Source organism: Quercus robur, chromosome 2 (genome assembly GCF_932294415.1).
Source record: "Quercus robur chromosome 2, dhQueRobu3.1, whole genome shotgun sequence".
Classification (NCBI taxonomy): domain Eukaryota; kingdom Viridiplantae; phylum Streptophyta; class Magnoliopsida; order Fagales; family Fagaceae; genus Quercus; species Quercus robur.
In genome coordinates, this window is record NC_065535.1 from 55,289,958 (window position 1) to 55,307,904 (window position 17,947).

Below are 17,947 nucleotides of genomic sequence, written 5' to 3' on the forward strand. Positions count from 1 at the left end.
TTGGAATAGAGCTGAGGAAGAACTCTGTGGCATGCGACATAGCATTTTGATTTAAAATGTGATGTGGTATGAGCTTCCCTGTAAAGATTAACAAGTTTCGGCCCAACCAGATAGCACAAATGGTGAAAGCAAATATAATGTTCTACGGAATATAGCATGAAGGTGAAGTAACTTTGGAGTTATTGTTACACCAATCATGAAGCTCAAGCCTAAAAAAGTCAGAGATAATTAAGTCCGGTGAGAATGAGGAGCAAATGGAAAGTATATTCTTCAAAGTTGACTTGGAATGACCAACATTCGGGTGGCCTAGTTGGTTAAATAGTAATACTAGGCCAACAAGTTTCAGGACTTAAGTTCGAGCCTCAACAACTAATTATGTGTCGGTACTCTTTATATTTTATCTCCATTCCAAACGATCTAAAGATAATAAGTAAGTTTTTCATAGACCGAGAGTATAGGGTCTCAACCGAGAGCAAGTAAGGTACTATTATGATCACGCCCAAGTAGGGAAGCCACATAAGTCATCTCCCTCTACCCATTTTTTGTTCACCAAAAAAAAAAAATTTGACCTGTAATGCAAAAGTATCCCTGAAAGCATTGTGGAATACAATAAAAGAACAATTTTTTTGTCCTTTGTAAGTTGAAGTACGTGAGCAAGGACAAAAATGTTTATTGTAACTTCTATCTGCATAGATGGAACTCGATACTTTCATTTCTGTAAAGAAAATTCTAAAAACAATGAAGAGGCCTTCTATGTCTAAACAAAGACGAAAAATGAAAACTTGAGACCTTTGAATTAGCCAGGGTTATAATGGCAGTCGAAAAATTCAAGTTTCTTTTCCTAAGACTCCACCAGAATATAAGTTGGTTCAAATTCACAGGTTTAAGATGAATAGGTGAATAGCAAATAAGTTCAAATTCAATTGAAGAATCAAAAACATTATTCTAAACATCAGAAACCAATTATCAATCAGTGGATGAGATAAATCTAATAAGTTTCAGAAATTTAACAATTCAGAGTTTTTATGGATATCAACTAGGTTGATAATTTATGGGCAAATAGTATGTAGACTAGAGCATCTTATCGACTTCCCATCTCTCCCTCTTTAATAAACTTCCCATCTTGGAATTTGTTGATTGTTTCCTACCCTATTCTCTTATTTTTTGGCTAAAGAAAAATTTATTAGAACGAAGGAGGCTAGGGGTTCAAGTGATAGCCCAACGGTAATAACTAATAATATGTTTTGTGTTGTCCCGTATCAGTAGTTAAAACTTCACCGCTCCTTTCTACACTATCTACAGAGAGAGAGAAAAAAAAAAAAAAAAAAAAAAAAAAAAAAAAAAAACAGAAATACAAGTAGGCATGTCAAACAAAAAGGAATTAACAACCCTCCTAGGAAATGCCCAAGGCCACCGTGAGCGCCCTAAATGAATGATACAATTTGGTGTGGGCCCATCCTAAACATAGGCTCAAGAATACGTCACTAACTTAAGATTAGGGCAGAAAATGATAGTCGCCACTTAGATTAGGTCCAAAAAACACTTTGTACCCCAAGCAAGTTATTGCAAGATTCAAGAGTTAAAAGAAGGCATACCTAAGACTAGCGCCTTTGCATATAAGAAATCAAAAGACATCCTAAACATGTTCCCACTTGAAAGTTCAAAAACGTGTATAAACACTCTTGAACGTTTAGACCCCCAAATACAAAATAACCAATTCAAGCTATATGACAAACAACAAGTGTGCGGAAAATGAACATAAGCTATAAACAGAATTGGAAATCAATCTAAGCCAATTATAAATCACATCCACAGCAGAAAATAAAAGGCAAAGATAAAGGGAAGAGAGATGCAAACACAAGGACAACACACGATATGTTATCGAAGAGGAAACCGAAGCCCTCGGCGTAAAACCTCTCCGCCGCCCTCCAAGCGGTCAATAATCCACTAGAAAATGTAGTTGGAATACATGAACAGCAATAGACCCTCCAAGTCTAATCTACCCGATGTACCTAAGCCCTCCAAGCTTCTTGCTCCAACGAGGTTACGCCAAACCTTTTTCTTTTCTAGCTTACCGGATTCTGCTACTAGACCATAGCATCCGCCATCCTTGGCATCTTTCAATGCTTCCCAAAACTCCAAAAACACTCAACACTCTAAATGGGTGTGGGTAGTGTTTGGATAGAAATCTCCTCTCAATAGGTATGACAATAAGAGAGGGAATGAGAAGAAACTACAAAGATTTCTCCCTAAGAATGAGTAGCTCTCTCTAATTGGGTGGGTGTTTTGAAGAAACCTCTCTTAGGGTTTTTCTTTCTGAATAGCCACACATATCTTGTGGGAATGAGGGGTATTTATACTGGTGTGAGAATGGAATGCGAAGAGTCAGTTTTTCCAAAAACAGGGCTGGCTGGCGACTTGACCTCGCGACTTGACTGAGTCGCGAGTTCAAGTCGTGAGCTAACTTAATGGCCAGTCTGGATTTTTGTCGTGTAGTGCTCCAGGTGGCGTGACTGTTCAACTCCCCTGCATGCTCTGCACGTGAGCAACTTTTGGCGGCTTGCAAGCCGCGAGCCACCCGCGAGTCCTAGCCGCGAGTCTCTGCTTCACTGCACTGTCTTGAGCATTTCTTCACACTCTCTCACACACTACCCTTACATAATTCCCACCTAAATACATGGTTTCTAAGTGCTATATTACAAGCAAATTTGTCATGGAATAAAGCCAACACATGGTTGATTAAATTCAACCTTACACCACTAATAGGTATCCTAGGAATGTTTCTATACATGTTAAAATAAATAAAAAAATCATCCTAAACATGTTCCTACTTATTGAAAGTATATTTTAGCATGTCACTAATCAAAAGAACCCATAAAAGGAGAGTGGACATACCAAAGTTAGCCTTCTATGCACCTATAAAAAGAAAGAACAAAGGAGAAAAGTAAGCATAATGTGGTTTCTGAGCAAGTTGTGTATGCAGTGACCTAGAGTGAGTATGCAATCTTGTACGTGCCCTTGATGCAGAAACTAAAACTTCAACTAAATTTCTACCGTAAGCATGTTACTAGCCTAATAATCAAGCATAAAGTATAAAGTAAAGAACTTTCAATAAAGACTGAAAATTAAAGAATAGAAATCTAAACAAGATGTTCAAAGACATAAATTAAAAGAAGAAAAAACTAAGAGAAACTAAAAGGACTCACCTAGATGAGTGATTAACTGATATCGGCTAATAAGTGATTGTGAGGATCCGCATTTTCTAAAGAAAAAGGTTTGGGCCCTTGGGGGAATAAAGTGGTTGCTCAACTGGTTATGTGTTACTGTTACCCCCTACATTGAGGATTTATAATAGTCTCCACTTATTTTATTTAAAAGGAAAAATAATTATATAAAATAAAAAAAAAATTAAAAAAAAAACTAATGAAAAAAAAACCTAATGAAATACGTCTTTATTGAACAACTTTAAAATATCATCAATGGAGTAATGAAAAGAAAATTGCAGGGCCTTGATCTTAGTTACAATCTAAGAAACAAGAAGGTACAATGTTTTTTTTTCTAGATACAATCTGAGGATCAAAAAAAGTACAATAATTTGTTTCCTAGTTACAATCTAGAGAAAAAGTAAAATTCCACTAATATTGAATTGGTCTATGAACCCAAGATCTAAATTCAGAGGCTAAATTACAAAATAGGAAGTTGTTAGGCAACTATTCCACCCAATCCAAATATCGATCTTCTAGAGATTAATGGATGGCATATCATGTTATGCACTCATCCAATCATATTATCATGCTACGCAATACAGAAAAAAAAATGCTCATCATGTAGATTTAACATAAATTAAAATCTAATTCTCAAATGCATTTTTATATGTGTGAACATGTTAATCAACTCATATCATCAAAAATCATGATTTCGAACAATCAAGTATGGTGAGAATTAAATTAAGAGTATACTTGTATGCACAACCTCTTTCAAGTTTAGGAATTTGGACCACCTTGCTGCTCTTTTCCCCTTGGATGACTCCATGGATCTTTCTCTTGAGTCTTTGAGGGAATTGTGATTGTTATGGTGTGTAGGAGATTGTAGTGTATGTAGCACTTGGAGAGTCGTCATGATTGTAGGAGAAGTTTTTGGGAGATGATAAAATAGATGCTAAGTATGCTTATGTATAGCTACTTGAAAAGAGTAATACTACATATAAGCAATCTAATGTCTCTCTCAAGAAGCTCCCTCAAAATTTCTATATGCTAAAATTTTCTGAATTTAGAATTCCTTTTCCTAATGATCTATGCTTATATTTGTATAGGGGAATGGATTAGGAAGTCTGAATTTCTCTTCCTTTCCTCTATCTAGGAGTTTTTGAACTCATGTTTACCCTCTTAGATGTTTAAATTGAAGATTGAGTGAAAAAAAAAGGGGGTGGGGAGTACCAAGCTCCAAATCTAAGATTTTTGGAATAATGTTATGTTAGGGTCATATTTTCTATATATTGGCTTATCTTTGACAAAATAGACTTTACTTATAATTGGGTAGATTTAAGATGGGTTTAATATATCAAGAAGTATATTGCACAAACATAACAAGTGGTATCATTAAAGACATGAAAATTGAACTAAGAAACAAGTGAAGCCAAAACAGTGAACTTCAACACTAGTCTCAACACAAGATCGACGCTAGCATCTATCAAGACTTAATGAAGAATTCTTGACACAAACTCGATCTATTGAGATCTACAATTTTAGAATTCTCATATCTAAATTTCAACCCATGATGACGTGGATTGCAAGGGTTTCACTAAATCTCTAAACCATATAAAAGCTTTATTTTAAAGTCATTAAAAATGCAAAGACTCAATTAGAGAACTCATACACTCTATGAGAAGCTACTACGTTTTGTACGCCTTAGGGTTTTGTATATAAATGCTTTCAAACCTTCAACGTGCTTTAGAGTAAAGAATTTTGCAACCAACAACAATCAATCAGTTGCTGGGAGTTTGTCACGTACTGAGATCCATGCAAAAGAAGAAGTCTCTACAAGATCAAGTCCAATTGGGGATTGGAGTAGAGGTTCAATTTTAGGTTAGTATTTTGGGATAATCCAAGATAGTGATAAGATTTCTTATACTTGTAACTACTTGATTCCTGATTAGTAGATTTTTGGGAATGGTAACCTGAAATTCACCTAGTGGAGATTTGCCTTGCTAGAAATTTTTCACATTTGTCAACAAATCGTCAACAAATCAACGTGTTCATTTAATTTCCACTGCACTTAGTTTTTTGGTGATTTATTGGTGCCTCCACGATTTGCATGTAATTTGACCTAATTACTTGGGTAATTAAATTAATTAACTGGGATCAATTTATAACCCAACATGTCAGTTCACACTTTGACCATTTAACCATTTAGCTCCAATTTCGAATTTTGCATGATTTTAGCTTGATTTACTGATTATTAATTTATATTGAGGATAATTACAAATTTTAAGCCACTTTTTAGTTAATATGTTAATGGTCATATTACTCCCTAGGATGTTTATGTTGCTACTTGCCCATAAACTAGGAATGGAAAAATTCACTCGACCTGGTCCTAATGGGTCAGGTTTTACTCGACCCATGAAACATTAGGGGCGGGTTTGGGTTTTAATTATCCAACCCATAGTGTCTTTAAGTTGGGTGCGGGTATTAGGCATACCTGCCCTGAACTTGACCCATATAGAATAAAATTACAAAAATAACCCATATATATATATATAACCGCTAACTAACCAAAGCCTAAACCTAATCAATTCTCTCAGCTGCCCCTCACCCTCACCTTCACTCTCATTCTCATTCCCACACCAACCCACCCTCATTCTCTCTCTTAGTCCGCCTCCGACCACCCCCCAAGCCTTCCCTCCACCTCTCCATCTTAGCAACTCCCCCCACCTCTCCATCTCAGCAACTCCCCCTTGTCACTGACCCATAGGCCAACTCGGCAAGCTTTCACTCTCAGTCTCTCTATCTCACCAACCCACCCTCACTCTCACTCTCTCAATCCGCTGCCCGCCACCCCAACCCAGCAACTCCCCCTTTATCAGTGTCACCATAACTTGGTTTCCACTCTCACGAGTTCGTTCTCGTTCTCCACTTTTTTTTTAGGGGTTGGTTACTTGGTTTCCTACATTTATATTCATAATGATTGAAAAATAGGGGTTGTATTTGTATATTCATTATGATTGAAAAACAGGGACTGGTTTCCTACATGTATATTCATTATGTTTTGTTTTAATTGAAAAACAAAGGTTGGATTTATGATTAAAATATAGTGAATGGATTTCAGAATTGAGCCATGGGTTGGGGCTTAAAGCTTCAGGAGAACATAAAATTGATTTTTTTTTTTTTTAAAGATTGGGTCACAATTTAGGGGCCTTTAAATTGGGCCATGAAGTGGCATGGCGGGGCGGGGCAAGGCCCGCAGGAGCCTAGAGGGGCAATTTTGGGGGTTAAAAAAAAACCTGTTTAGTAAACAAAGTGGGTTCAGGTTTCGGGGAGCGGGTGACGAGTCAGGTTTGGGGATAAAAAAAACCGACCTATTGCCATTCCTACCATAAACCATAACCCAATTTTCCTTGCCTTATTTCAATAAATATGTTCATATGTAGTGCAGATGTAATGCACATCTCACCCTTCCTTCCAATTTTGAGTAGCCAACACTGCATTTTCAAGAACTAGGTCATCCACCCTTTGAATGATCGACTTTAAGTCCGTGTTTGCATTTAAATTTTTTATTTAAATCTTGCATGCTGAGAAGAGAACCAATTAGTGGGAACCTTGTTAGGAAATGACAAGCAATACAAGTGAAGGATTACCTATCAAACGGACCAAGCCTAAAAGAAAAGAAAATGAAAACAAGGGACAATCTCCAGATGAGTAAAGGGAGTGAATAGTGGAAATGTGCTTGGAGGAATGTAGTCCTAGAAATGCAAGAAGAAAACAAAGGAAAAAAAAAAAGGCCAAAAACACATTTGGGTCCCTACATTTTTAGCCGATTTCCGTTTTAGTCCCTAAGTTTTTTTTTACCGCTTTTAGTCCCTCTCCTGAAAAACGCTTCCATTTTAGTCCTTGTCGTTACATCAGAAATGGATATTGCAGACGTGGCAAACAGCAAAGTCAAAAAATAATAAACTAATGTCCACGTGGCCTAAATTAATAATAAAAAATATTTTTTAATGCCACGTCAGCATCTAAATTAAAAAAATTAAAAACTCTCATCAAAAAAAAAAATCAAAAACAAATTTAAAACTAAACCCAGCAAGAACAACAAAACCCAGAAAGAACTAAACCCAGCAAGAACAAACTAAACCCAGCAAAGAAAACCATGGTGGACACTTGAAGTCACCTCTGTAAATCTTATTATACATGGCCACAAGATTATTGTCCTGAAATGGCAAAAACCCAGCTAGAAGAACAAACAGGATAACTCCACAGGACCAAAGATCAGCTGTAGCACCATCGTAGCCTTTCTTTCCAATCACCTCCGGCGCCACATAAGTCGGTGTGCCACACGTTGTGTGTAGCAACCCATCTTGCTTCAAATGATCAGTGAAAGCGCTGAGACCAAAATCAGTGACTTTCAAATTACCTTCTTCGTCTAAGAGCAAGTTCTCAGGCTTGAGGTCTCGGTGGTAGACACCGCGGCTGTGACAGAAATCGATGGCGGAGATGAGTTGTTGGAAATAGACTCTCGCCACGTCTTCTTTAAGCCGACCCTTAGCGATTTTCGAGAACAGCTCGCCTCCACGGACGAGTTCCATGGCGAAGTAGATCTTGGATTTGCCCGCCAAAACTTCGTGGAGCTCAACTATGTTTGGATGCCATACCATCTTCATCACCAAGATTTCTCTCTTGATGTGCTCCATCATACCCACTTGGATCACTTTCTCTTTGCTCACAACCTTCAAAGGATATTGCTGGGTTTATGTTCTTGCTGGGTTTTGTTGTTCTTGTTGGGTTTAGTTTTAAATTTGTTTTTGATTTTTTTTTTTTATGAGAGTTTTTAATTTTTTTTATTTAGTTAGAATTAATAAATTAATTTTTTTATTTAAGGATTTTTTCTTATGAGAGTTTTTAATTTTTTTAATTTAGATGCTGAAGTGGCATTAAAAAATATTTTTTATTATTAATTTAGGCCACGTGGACATTAGTTTATTATTTTTTGACTTTGTCGTTTGCCACGTCTACAATATCCGTTTCTGATGTAACGGTAGGGACTAAAATGGAAGCGTTTTTCAGGAGAGGGACTAAAAGCGGTAAAAAAAAAACTTAGGGACTAAAACGGAAATCGGCTAAAAATGTAGGGACCAAAATGTGTTTTTCGCCAAAAAAAAAAATATATATATATATATATATTTAAAACTTTTTGATATATGCTCGTTAATGTGTGATGCGTTTGAAACACCGTAGCCTTATCAAGACCCTTACAGCACATCCATAGTATTGTTTAGGTTTACTCACCCACCTCTAATCGCCTGAGAAAGGCAAATCTTTCAAGACCAAGACAAGAAGAATTGGCAAAAAGTTAAGAATTTTGTAACTTAACTATACTTCTTAGTGTTATTAACAGAGACATCAAATGTTCAAATAATTTCCTCATTGTAACTATCAAAAATTTTCATAAATAATGAATTATCCCAAAAAAAGAAGGGGGGGGGGGGGGGGGGAACCCAATATCATGGCCCGAAAAGAGGAATTCATATAGCAGATGGGGCCAGTATGACTTGATTAAGAAGAAAATAAGAGTCAAATAAAATACGTGTAAGAAACAACAAATTTAATCACTAACTAGTCTCCATCTTTGATCATATTTTTTATAACTTAAGTGTTAGTGCTGTTTAGATCAATGTCATACAAGTATATCACTCCGAGCATCTCTTTTTTGTTAGCAGACATATCTAGGATTAGTCCATTGTGTAACCAATTGCATCAACAACTATATTATATGTCACAAAATGATACTCCCATTTTAAAGATTAAAAATCCATAAATGAATCCCAAAACCCAACAATCTTCTTCTTCTCTTCTTTTTTCTGTATTTTTCCTTTGGTTGCATTGGATGGCCGGTTTCAAAATCAAGGTATTTGTTTGGGTTAACTTTTAACTTTTTTTTTTTTTTTTTCACTTATTTGCTTATCTACAATTTTTTTAAATCCTCATTTTTTTTAATACAACTATAATTTTACTAGCTTTTAATAAATTTTATTAAATAAAAAAACTAATATAAAATCATTTATTTGAGTGAAAAGAGGGGAGGATAGAAGATGAAAGTTTTACTCTAGGTGGTGCCATGGGAAAAAGGGAGAATGAAAAAGGAGATGGGTGAAGTTTTCTACCAGACAAATGGAGAGAAAATGTTTTCCCCTTTTGAAATTTACTATTTTGTCCAACCCTTTTGTTTTTTGTTCCCTCTACGTAATAAAAGAAAAATAGTAAATTTATTCAAATCATTTTTTTTTTCACTTGCCATCCTTTCTACCAAATAAATATAATAGAAAATTGAAAAAATTTTATATCATGGGCAAAGTTTGGATCCAAATCTAATATACTAAGTGTGTTTGAATACCGCTTATTTTGCTTAAAGTACTGTAGATAAAGGTAAAAGTTAGTTACAATAGTACAATAGGACCCATGAATAGTGCCAAAAAGTGTAAAGGCCTATGAATATTAGCAAAAATAAGTTAAATAATGGAATAATTTTAATTTTTCATTGGTATCCAAACACATGCTGAACTTGTTAAGATCATGACACTTAGGGTGTGTTTGTTTGGATGTGAAATAGGATGGATGGAAAACTTTAAAGAGACAATAAGAAGAAAAACTTTTGGAGTGTGTTTGGTTTGGTGGGGAAGAATGAAAATAAATGATGGAATCTAGATATTTTCTCTCCAAATCCACTAAAAAGTTTTCTCTCTAAAATTAGTAAGAAAACTAAAGAGAAAAATTGAACATTGCACATGGGCTTGCCCACGTTACTTTCTTTTTCTTTTTCTTTTTCTTTTTCTTTCCTCCTGTACATTGCCTCTTCTTCCTTTATATATTTATTTATTTACTGGGCAGCTTCCCAGTTCTTACACGTCCAGTTCTCATATTCTTCTTATTCTTATTCTTCTTCTTCTTCTTTTGCTTTCTTTTGTGGTTTTTTTTTTTGGTTTTTTTTTAGGTGTGATTTTTTTTTTCTTGTCATGATTTTTTTATTTTTTAATAAATTCATGTGATTGATGTTTTTTTTGGTTGTTTATCCTTTTTGGTTTAAATTGAGCATCATTTTTTAATAAGGGTATATACGTAAATTTATACAAACTCATTTTTTCCACTCCCAACCAAACAAAAAAGAGGGAAATTAAAATTTTTTATATTCTCCCACTTTTTCATCATCCTAATATTTTCTATCCTCCTATTTTTCCACCCCTCCGACCAAATAGACCCTTAGTTAAAAGTGGATATGTATTAGTGTTACTATCTTAGCTGACATTTAATCCAAGTCAAGTCCTTAACTTCTTTTATCATTTCTCAAATTTCTAATCTAGTTTCCTCCCACTTTTCATCCTCCCATCCTTTACTCTTTTTATTATTTCTCCATTTTCTAATCTAGCAACCTCTCATTTATTTTTCATCCCCCAACCAAATAGGTAATCTATGACCCTACATTATAGGATTTAAAAAAAATAATAATAATAAAAAAAACCCATTTCCGACCCTTGATTTCTTTGTTGGTGGGTGAGGGACCACATGATAGCTACCTCATAAACCTCATCTCCAATTCCAAAAGGACCAAAACGAAGACAACCCGGTGATTTCAAAATTTTCACCAAAATTCAAATTTTTAATTAAATAAATAATTAAATAGAAAACCCCCCCTCCCACGTCATCGATCCGCGTGTATTCCCCCGATCTATCCTGGACCGTCCGATCATCATCCACTCAGACATCCCCAGCCGTCCATTTCATTTAATAAAATATAAAAAGCCCCATTTTTAAATGATTGTTATTTTTTTCCCCAAAAAAAAAAATTGCACTCTTTCTTTAAATCCAAACCTCAAACCTTTGCAAGTGCTTCCCAGATCAAACAGTTGGGGTTGTGTTTTTTTGTTTTTGTTTTTGAACGAAAGTGTTTTGTTGTTTGTGGCTGTTCAGTTCTGTAATAGTTAGCTCTGTGCTTTGAGTGTGAGACACTCTCTCTCTCTCTCTCTCTAAGCCCTTCAATAGCTTCTTATTTTCTCTCTCTCTCTTTCTATAAAGATTGCAACTTTCATGGCAGCTGAAGAGGTTAATAAGCCTAAATCACTTCCTCCTTACCCAGAGGTACACCACTCTATCCCTACAAATCTCCACAAAATAAGAAACTGTTTTTCCAAAAAAAGAAAAAAAAAATTTTCTTTGTGACACTTATTTTATATATTTTCCTCATCAGGGTTGAGCTCTGATTGATCTAAATTTTTTTACTTTTCACCATGTCTTTTAATTAAAACGGGTTCTTCAAGTTAACCAAAAAAAAAAAAAAAACTAAATTCTCAATTTTCTTTTTCATTGTCAAGTGTGAAGTCTACTGGATCTAATTTCTTTGTTTTTCTTTGATTTGGGTCTTGTTGCTTGTGCTTAGTCTTTGAAACCTTTTATTTAAAAAAAAAAAAAAAGGGTTTTCTACGGAATTTTTTTTTTTTTAATTTTCTATTTTAGCACTTTTTTTTTCCTACTCATAATGTGCTCTGGATGGTCAATAATTCGTTGTTTTCCATTTGGGTTTATGCTACCTCTGTCCAATTTTGGGTATTATTGGAAAGAAAAATGGGGTTCCTGAAGAACTTCAAAATTTTGCTTGGTTTTTTAACCCAAAAAAAAAGCTAGTTTTTCCTTCAGACCATGAATTTACATTTTACTGATCATAATTGAGCCCTAATTCATCTAAATTCTTAATCTTTATGCTTTGGTTCTTGTTACTTGAGCTCAATTATTCAGTACTTCAAGAAAGGATTTTGTTGCTTTAGTTCCTTTTTCAAAAGAAAAAGAAAAATCTCAACATCTCCCATACCCAATTCACTTCTTTTTTCCTCATCAATCTAAATTTGAATTCTACGGAAATTTTGTTAATACTGCCTTTTAAAATTACCCATCTAAAAGATTAACTTTTTGGTTATGTATGAGTTTTGAAATTCCAGATGATTGAAACACTGAATTGAATTTTGTATTGTACTTGCTTTTATATAAATACTAGTACTTAAGTTAATAAGACCACATTTAAAAACAAAAACAAAAACAAAAATTACCCAGCCAAAAGAAAAATAAGCGTTACTGATGATGCTTGAGTTTTTGAAACTCCAGATGATTATGGATGCAATTGAAGCATTGGATGAAAAGAATGGTTCAAACAAATCAGCCATATCAAGGCACATTGAGTCCACATATGGGGACTTGCCTGCTGGCCACTCAGCACTCCTCACAGAACACCTCAACAACATGAAAGACAGTGGAGAGCTTGTTTTCTATAAGAACAACTACATTAAGCCGGACCCAAATGCGCCTCCTAGGCGGGGGCGTGGCAGGCCGCCAAAGCCAAAGGGCCTAATATCACAGATCTTCGACTCGGGTCCCGCGAGGCCTAGGGGTCGCCCACCTAAGGACCCGAATGCGGCTGTGCTTCCAAAATCGCCCAAGGCGCCTCCAAAGTTGCCCAAGGTGAAGGCCTCATCAGGTAGTGGGAAGCCGAGAGGACGGCCAAGGAAGATGGCGAGGCCTAGTGGAGGATTGGGAGGAACAACGGCAACAACAGAGCCAACAGCAACAACTACTGGAAAGCCTAGGGGTCGCCCTCCAAAGGTGAAGGATTCAATGACTGAAGTGAGTGTTGAACAATAGACTACTCTTTAATGGTTGTAGTGGTGTTTGACGTCTCTATGTGTTTCTTTGTAGAATTGGGTTGGTGTTAGTTCTAGTTTTATGGTGTTTTATCATGTAATTGCATGTACAATGTGATGTAGCTGTCTTTGAGGCTTTGTTGGTTTCTAATCTTAACAGAGGATATGGCTAGAAGTCTAGAATTAATTATGGATGCTGTTGTACTTTGTTCATTTGTTATGTCTTCAATAGTCTTCATTGCCTGCATTTCTTCATTTTGGGGGGCTAGAGTTTGAGAATGTAAAAGTGGGTTTTGTTCTTTGTTAATTAATGACTTCCTTGATGTTGGTCTATTTTGGATGTAAATTAGAGATGGTCCCTAGAAATAGTGCTGGAGATTTAACATTAATATCTGAAATTGGGTATATATTTTAGTGGGTTGATGATTGTGTAAAAAGCATTAGCTTGGATTTGGTTTAGATAATTGGAAGGAGGAACAGACAATTTGATCTATGACTGTGTTGGCACTAGGCACTGAGGAATCTGCATGGGCAAGAACCTCGTACGGTACTTTTGTTAAATTTCAGGGATAAGACTGAATTTTGTACAAAGAGATTGCCTTTCAAGGGGTCTTAACCATAGCCATTGATGTGTCTCTGTCTGTGTTAAAAGGCCCTTTGACAATTGGTGACTTCATGTGGGGGCCTGATCTTGTTGACAATATGGTTTTTTGTAGAGGAATATGTTGCCTCCACTTAATTGACAATTGGTTTCTGTATCTGTATGTTTGTTTGGGGAGACCAAGAATATGGGGGAATCAATATATATCTATGAGACCAAGAATATGGTTGAAATTTATGGGGGCAGTTTTTTTCAGTGTAGTAGTTGGCTTGAATTAATTCTTAGCAAGGTTTGGTTTCCATGCTTTCAATGGCGCTATTAAGATTTCAGCCATGAATGAATTCGATTAAGCCATGACCCACAACCCGTTTTTTGTTCAAACAGCTGTGTTGACTTTACATTGCTTTAAATTGCCGATGAGTCATTGTCTGAAAGCTCATTGCATCATGTATTGGGCATGAATAGTGATTTGTCATAGCCTCATAGGAGTATTTGTTATCTTTGCCGTTGTTTTGTTTATATCACTTTTTTTTTAGAAGAATTGTTTATATCACTTAGAAATTAAGTAAATCAATATTGTTTTTATAGTATAGGTATACAAAATATTGATTTACTTTATTTCTGAGTGATAATAATAATAATAATAATAATAAAATTGTACTTTGTATCTATCAAAAAATAATAATAAAATTGTACTTTGTACTATCATTTTCGTTCTTGTATTTAGCCAGAATGTGAAGTGTTTGTAACTACCCATTATATGATCATCTCTCTTTTGAGTTGTTGGTATAGCTTCTTGTGACCTCTATGGTTCAAAGCTTGGTATTGAGGCAAAAAGAGATTCAATTATTTGAAACATTAACTAAAATCTAGCCCCACCTATTTTGAGCTATCAATTAGGATGAAATGTATCTATTTGCCCTTGTAGGTTAACTCAGTTTTATAGAGGCTTGGAGTTTTCAAGTTTTCTAGTTACATTATGTGTGATATTAATTGTTCTATACACTGTTTTTATCTACTTCTTCAAAAACATAGTATAAAATTACACGAGATAAACGTGATTTTACATACAAATGACCAATCTACAACTCTCTCTAGTCACACCTCTTGTGGGTTTTAACGAGAAGTAAATAAAAGTGATCCAAACCTAGCTAGTCATTGAGATAATCTATAATGAATAATTAAAGTGGAAGCTAAACAAAGTACTAAGTTAATCCATTCTTTTTTTTTTTTTTTTACAAGATAGAATTTTACTTTGGTCTAATCTAAGTGTATATATATAGGAGTCTCCCTCATAGAGGTTTGAATCCCGACCTTTGCCCCTTACACCCCACAAACATTTATACTTGTGGAGTGACCATTGTATCAAGAGTGTGCAGTAGTAAAAGTTAATCCATTTTAATTGTGTTTAAGTGTGTAAAATTAAGTTTTGGGTATGGCTTACTTTTAGTACTTTTTCAAAATTAGTCTCCTTTTGTTTTAATCAAAGAAAGCCACATCATCCACTAACAAAATAAAAATTACTACTTATCATTGTATATTTATAACAAAATGACATATCCAATTAAAAAAGTACTGGAGGTAAGTCAAACCTTTAAGTTTTTAAACTCTTATAATTTTATGTCAAAGTGTTCCTTTAACTAATCCATTTTGATGTTTTCAAAAAAAAAAAAAAAAAAAAACCTAATCCATTTTGATACTGTAAGCGGGTCCAATAGGTTAAGCCCACTTAGAATAGTGGATTGAGGTTAGATGGCCCAATACAATGAATTTGTTAGAGAATGGGCTTTCGAGGTTACCTTTAGTATATAAGTATGGATTGGCTTTTAAGTTAATGGAGAAAAGGTTAAATAATTCTTAAAGATAAAACAAAATTTGGGATTAACACTTCCTTGGGTTAGGCTGAGGAGCAAATGTTTATAAATTGTTCTAGTCTCAATTATAGGATAGCGATGTACAATATATGTATTTCTTTTCAATTTTTCGTTCCCTATTTTGTTGGGGCTTCCTTTCTTTATATAAATGGTTGAATTACATCTGAGCCCTCCACTTGTACAGTCACTGACCTTCCTTTAGATGCTTGTCCCATTAAGGTTTTGTTGGAAGTGGTAGAATGTGTTGTAAACTGTGAAAATACTATTTGGATGTCATTCCTTCATTAATGCGGTCAGTTAAGTCGGTGTAGTGCATTGTATGCGGAGGTGATAGTTACTTTGTCTAGATGCTTCCTTTTTTCTTTGATATTCTGTTATCTGGTGCAAGTGGCCTACTTGACAATTCTCGAGAAACACTCACTCTTTAGGCTTTTTGGAATGTTGGCCTCTTCGTGGTTCCTCCTTGGAATCTCATCCACGTGTTGAGTCAGGACTGATGTGTGGGTGGGCCCTTCCCCCTCCTTGGACCCATTTCTAACCAATCCAATTCTCTCTTATAATTACAAGGCTTATCATTAACTCTAAATATAGCTATTAACAATACCACGTTTTAAAAATCTGATTATGCCTTTTTCAAATTTTGAAAAAATAATAATTAATCATAGCATTTATTTTATCACAATAACAAAAAAAAAATAGAAATTAAGTATATAAATAGGAAAACAGATTCCCCCCCCCCCCCCTAAATCGAGCAATCTAAGTTGAGCACTTGATTTTATTTTTATTTTTTTTATAGAGATTTTTCAATAGTTTGTAAAAATTCAACACCCCCCACCCCTCCCCCAAAGAAAAAAATACATTGACAATATTATGCCTAGGTGCAAATATGTTATGCACCTATCCAAAACAAATGATCATATTAGATTTGTAAGTTTGTTTTAATAAACAATGACGTCATCTTTCAATGGATGGATGACAGATGAAGGATGATAGCTAGATGCCTAGATGTCTTTAACTATTTTAAGTAGATAGATTGTAATCGTCAAAATTAGGGGATTCATTATCTTTCTAATGATAGTCAAACATTACGATTGATGGCCAAATTAAATGAACAAGAATTCAAATTCTGTCCTATTAAGTATTAATGTTTACTTTTTAAAAGAAAAAATCAAAGTTGAAATACATCATTCAAAATTATTATAGTTATTACTTATAATATTTGTAAAAATTTGTTATGGCATTTGTATCAAGGATAATAACCAACTATACCAAGGGATTAAGATTTTCAATAGTTTTTAGGGTAACTTTACTACAAAATTCTCACAATCCTATTTATTCATTTTTTTAATGAGTAGATTATATTTTATCATGTCATTTTTAAATGAGTGGATTAGATTTTATCATGTCATCAATATTTTATATCAGATAATTATCCCAATGTAATAAGCCCAAGCCCAATTTTTCTATGTGTGCAAGTCAAGTTTCCTACTTGTACTAAAAGTCTATTAACCATAGTTAATATATAGTTAGTTTAAGATTTATTCTACTATATATTCTCATATTATGATTCATTGTAATACAGGATTTATACTTCACTCTACGTAACTCTCATGTTCTTGTGTTCTCATACTTTGTGCTTTCATTACCGTATCTATTATAGCATATTCAACATGATATATCAATGCTAATATTTAACATTCTAAAAAGGGTTGATTGTTACAATTTTAGTGTTTATGTAAATTATTGATGATGTGGTAAAATCTAATTCATTCATTTCAAGATAGATGGATAAGATTTAAGAATTCTATATTGAAATTATCTCAAAAACTTAGGAGGATCTTAATCCATTAGAAAGTACATATTAAATATTGCTTTTAATTGCACAAGTGTGTATGTATAGATACTACAAAACTGCATCAAACTTTGTATTTTTCTTGCATATATAACTTTTGTTATTCTATTAATTTCAATTTGATAGGCAATCCATGACCTATTTGAAAACCATAATTTGAATCATGAAATCTTTCTCGTAATTTATATCTTAAAAGATGAACAAGAACTTAGGGTTTTTTTTTTTTTTTTTTTATGAAGATAGTTACAATATACTTCTAATCCTGCATCTCGAACTCTTTCCTCATAAATCTCCCAAGTACTTTGCACATGGAAACGTGATAATTCAGCTATAAAGCCATTCGCAGAACTCATGGCTACTTGAGTGCATTAAGTTTTTAAATACATTATTGGAGCCAAAAGTACCCGACCAATCTATGTTTTCTAATATTTGTCATATACTGTATAACCTTTAGGTAAGTCGCCCATTGAAATTTTCGAGCTTCAAAGATCGCCCACTGAAATACACATACTTCAAAGTTTGTGAGAGGGACGTGAAAACCATTTACTACAAATTGCTTTTGACATTACTAAAGTAATAGAGTGCAAGGTGATGTCATTTCTTTGGATAACAAACAAACATACAACAGAACGCTAACTCCAAGGCAGTTAGAGTCGCGGAGCTATTACTTTAGGAATGTCAAAAGCAATTTGTAGTAAATGGTTTTCACGTCCCTCTCAAAAACTTTG

General features: G+C 34.4%; 2 protein-coding genes across 2 annotated transcripts; one reads left to right on the plus strand and one right to left on the minus strand.

Moving 5' to 3' along the window:
• Positions 1–7,306: 7,306 nt before the first annotated feature.
• Positions 7,307–9,670, minus strand: LOC126700758 (CBL-interacting serine/threonine-protein kinase 6-like). Its single transcript, XM_050398949.1, has 2 exons — positions 9,659–9,670; positions 7,307–7,954 (listed from the first exon to the last, which is right to left on the minus strand). The coding sequence occupies exons 1-2, from the start codon at positions 9,668–9,670 to the stop codon at positions 7,322–7,324; spliced, it is 645 nt and encodes a 214-aa protein (XP_050254906.1). The 3' UTR covers positions 7,307–7,321.
• Positions 9,671–11,030: 1,360 nt separating this feature from the next.
• LOC126714069 (HMG-Y-related protein A-like) lies at positions 11,031–13,105 on the plus strand. Its single transcript, XM_050414060.1, has 2 exons — positions 11,031–11,342; positions 12,360–13,105. Exons 1-2 carry the CDS (start codon positions 11,292–11,294, stop codon positions 12,891–12,893), a joined length of 585 nt encoding a protein of 194 aa, XP_050270017.1. The 5' UTR covers positions 11,031–11,291; the 3' UTR covers positions 12,894–13,105.
• The last annotated feature ends 4,842 nt before the right edge of the window (positions 13,106–17,947 follow it).